The sequence below is a fragment of the Nicotiana tomentosiformis genome, chromosome 5, assembly GCF_000390325.3.
Source record: "Nicotiana tomentosiformis chromosome 5, ASM39032v3, whole genome shotgun sequence".
Classification (NCBI taxonomy): Eukaryota; Viridiplantae; Streptophyta; class Magnoliopsida; order Solanales; family Solanaceae; genus Nicotiana; species Nicotiana tomentosiformis.
Window position 1 is genome coordinate 46,853,123 of NC_090816.1, and position 3,665 is coordinate 46,856,787.

General features: G+C 41.7%; 1 protein-coding gene across 1 annotated transcript; it reads right to left on the reverse strand.

The window, feature by feature from the left end:
• Nucleotides 1-467: 467 nt before the first annotated feature.
• LOC138892287 (uncharacterized) lies at nucleotides 468-1,692 on the reverse strand. Its single transcript, XM_070175993.1, has 2 exons — nucleotides 1,341-1,692; nucleotides 468-955 (listed from the first exon to the last, which is right to left on the reverse strand). The coding sequence occupies exons 1-2, from the start codon at nucleotides 1,690-1,692 to the stop codon at nucleotides 468-470; spliced, it is 840 nt and encodes a 279-aa protein (XP_070032094.1).
• Between the last annotated feature and the right edge of the window lie 1,973 nt (nucleotides 1,693-3,665).

The window sequence follows — 3,665 nt, forward strand, 5'->3', positions numbered from 1 at the left end:
AGCTCCATCATACATATCCTTTATCACCCTAATGTAAGCTACCGACACACCTTTCACCTCCAGGCATCTCCAAAGAACGTTCCTAGGGACCTTGTCATATGCTTTCTCTAAGTCAATAAACACCATGTGCCAATCCCTCTTCCTATCCCTATACTGTTCCACTAACCTCCTGATAAGGTGGATAGTTTCCGTAGTAGAGCGACCCGGCATGAACCCGAACTGGTTTTCTGATATAGACACCGCCCTCCTTACCCTCCCTTTCACCACTCTCTCCCAAATTTTCATGGTATGACTTAGTAACTTGCTACCCCTATAGTTGCTACACTTCTGGATATCACCTTTGTTCTTGTACAACAAAATTATCGTACTCTACCTATACTCATCTAGCATCCTCTTCGCCCTAAAAATAACATTAAACAGCCCGGCAAGCCACTCCAAGCCTGCTCTACCAACATACCTCCAAAATTCTACCGGAATTTCGTCTGGTCTGGTCGCTCTACCCGACTCATCTTACGCATAGCTTCCATGACCTCCTTAACCTTAATACACCTACAATACCTAAAGTCTTTGTGAATATCAGAGTGCCCCAATTCTTCTAGCACGATGTCTCTGTCCCCCTCTTTATTCAGCAGTTTATGAAAGTAAGTCTGCCATCTCCGCTTAATCTGGGCCTCTCCCATCAATACTCTACCTTCCTCGTCTTTGATGCACCTCACTTGATCCAAGTCACGAGTCTTCCTCTCTCTTGCCTTGTCTAGCCAAAATAACTTATTGTCCCCACCTTTGACCCCCAGTTCCTGATATAGCCGACCAAACGCTGCAGTCTTAGCCTCCATGATCGCTAATTTTGCCTCCTTCCTAGCTTCCTTATATCTTTCTCTGTCCTCTCTCCTCTGCTCCTCATCTGTGCTCTCCACTAACTTAAGGTACGCCACTTTCTTTGCTTCCACATTACCTTGGACAGTGTCATTCCACCACCAGTCGTCTCAGTACCTGCTAGAGTAACCCTTCAAGATCCCTAATACCTCTCTCGCCGCCTCCCTTATATAGTCCACCGTCTCCATCCACATAACACTATCATCCTCACTATTCTTCCAGGCTCCCATAGTCGTCATCCTCCCCTTAAACTTCTGAGTATTATCGTTATTCAGGGCTCCCCACCTGGTTCTCGGTTGACCCTGTATAGACCTATCTTCCTCTTTATCAAGATACCGACGTCCATCACCAAGAGCCTATGTTGTGTCGCAAGGGTCTCACTCGGGATCACCTTGTAATCCTCGCACAACCCCCTATCATACCTCCTAAGGAGGAGATAATCAATATGAGTCATAGCCACCAACTCTGGAAAGTAATTAAATGCTCTTCCCTCTTCGAAAAACTAGATTTTCCGATCACCAACTCAAAAGCTCTAGCGAAATCCAACAATGAAGTACCTCCTCCGTTTCTATCCCCAGAGTCGAAGCCACCGTGCACCTCGCCATAGCCACCATCACACGACCCATTATGACCATTGAAATCCCCTCCTTTAAATAACTTCTCCGTAGGCGGAGTACCCTGCACCACCTCATCCAACCCCTCTAAGAAGTGCCTTTTAACCTCCTCGTCCAAGCCCGCTTGCGGCGCGTAATCGCTAATGACATTCAGAGTGCTCCCTCCAACTCCTAACTTAATATGCCATATAGAGAAAAACATTATGTAGTGTCAATTGTTTTGTGTTCCATTTCTAGTTAAATATGTTCAGAAACAATATTAACTATCTGGAGAAAGTGGACTGATGCTCAAATTCAAGCTGGAGGGCCTCACCATATGTTTTATGCAATAAGAAGGAAGCACTGGCAAAAGCTCAAGAAGGAAATGATGGCTGCTATTTGTGTGGCTACAATTTACCATGTAAGGATTGCTAGATATAAAAAACTATTTCAGGGACTAAATGTACAGATGGATAAGAGAGAGAATTGAGATGATCAAACTGTCAAATACAAGACACATGAGTAGAGGATTCATACAATGATTATTGTGTAATTAGAGGCAATATGGATGATTAGTGAAGAAGCTAGGAACTCGCTAGGTGTATTGATTGATTGTTTTATGCATGGTATGTCACGACCCGAAAATCCCACCCTCGGGACCGTGATGGCACCTAATATTTTACTTGCTAGGCAAGCCAATGTTAGAATAATTCATCCGTTTTTAACAGTTCAAATTAAATGATAATAAAGAAGCTGAAATAACTGCAATAAATCTAAGGTAAAGTGTGGAAATCGTAACAACTGAAATATCTAATACCACCCTGGACCTGGTGTCACAAGTGCACGAGATTCTAGAATAGTATACATAAAGGTCTGAATAAAAGTATAAAGCTGTCTGAAAGAAACTACACAGCTAATAATAACAAAAAAGGGACTATAGGGGCTGCGAACGCCAAGCAGCTCTACCTCAAGTATCCACTCAATCCCCGACCCAAGCAATCTATGAACCACCGCTGGGACCGACTCCAAAATCTGCACAAGAAGTGCAGAGTATAGTATGAGTATAACCGATCCCATGTACTTTGTAAGTTCCGAGCCTAACCTCGGCGAAGTAGTGACGAGGCTAAGGCGGTCACTTACAATAACCTGTACGCAATATAAAATAATGGAAGAAAAGAAAATGCAGGAACGAATTAAAGCAGTTAATACATGAAAAAAACCCAACCTCCGAAAGAAAACCAATAAATGCCAAAAATACCAATCTTTAGAGTCTCGTATGAAAATACCAAAGCCAAAACAACATGATAAGGAAATAGAAGTACCTAGACTATTGTTGCGCGTAACCCGATTCCACCGTACGACACAATCCCCCTTATTCCACCGTAATAATATCAACAATAATAAATAAATATATATTGCGGCATGCAACCCGATCCCGTCATATAATCAGAATCAATATCATAATTCACCCTTATTTTACCGTATCAATCTACCCTTATTCCACCTGTTGCGGCGCGCAACCCGATCCAACCGTAATAATATATATTCGTCCTAATTTCGCCATATCAATCCAACCTTATCTCACCTGTTGCGGCGTGCAACCCGATCATACCGTACAGTATGAATAAATCAATAAGTGTATTTAATTTAACAACTTAAATCACAAGATCCATGTACGAGCAATGGATATGAAGCAGAAACGGAAAGAAAATCTCGTCTCAAGTTGAGAATCCACTATTTTTATGAATACTAAACAATAAGACAATTCAATAAATGACAACTAAGGGTACAAGTAAGTCATTTAAGGCCAATAAAAGTAAGTCATGAAAGAATGAAAAAATCTAACATTTTAACACGAGAATTATAAGTGACAAGTAGCAAATAAAGGCATGTGAATCATTTAAAGCACGTAATAGTTAAGGCATGGAAGGTCATAATTAATGAAATGCGGAAAATCAGGAAAACAAGTATTTCGGCGGTGTATAAGGTTAAACCAGACACTTACCTCACTCCGCAGTCAACTCAGAGCTTTACAGGGGGCCTTTCCTCTAGAATCCACCTCCAAACCACTCGTATCTAACCATAGTCGACTCGATAACGTAAAATAATGCTAAGGGAATCAATTACAATACATAAAGAGAGGTTTTTTACACTTTTCCCAAAAAGTCGAAAAAAGTCAACCACGGGCTCGCTTGG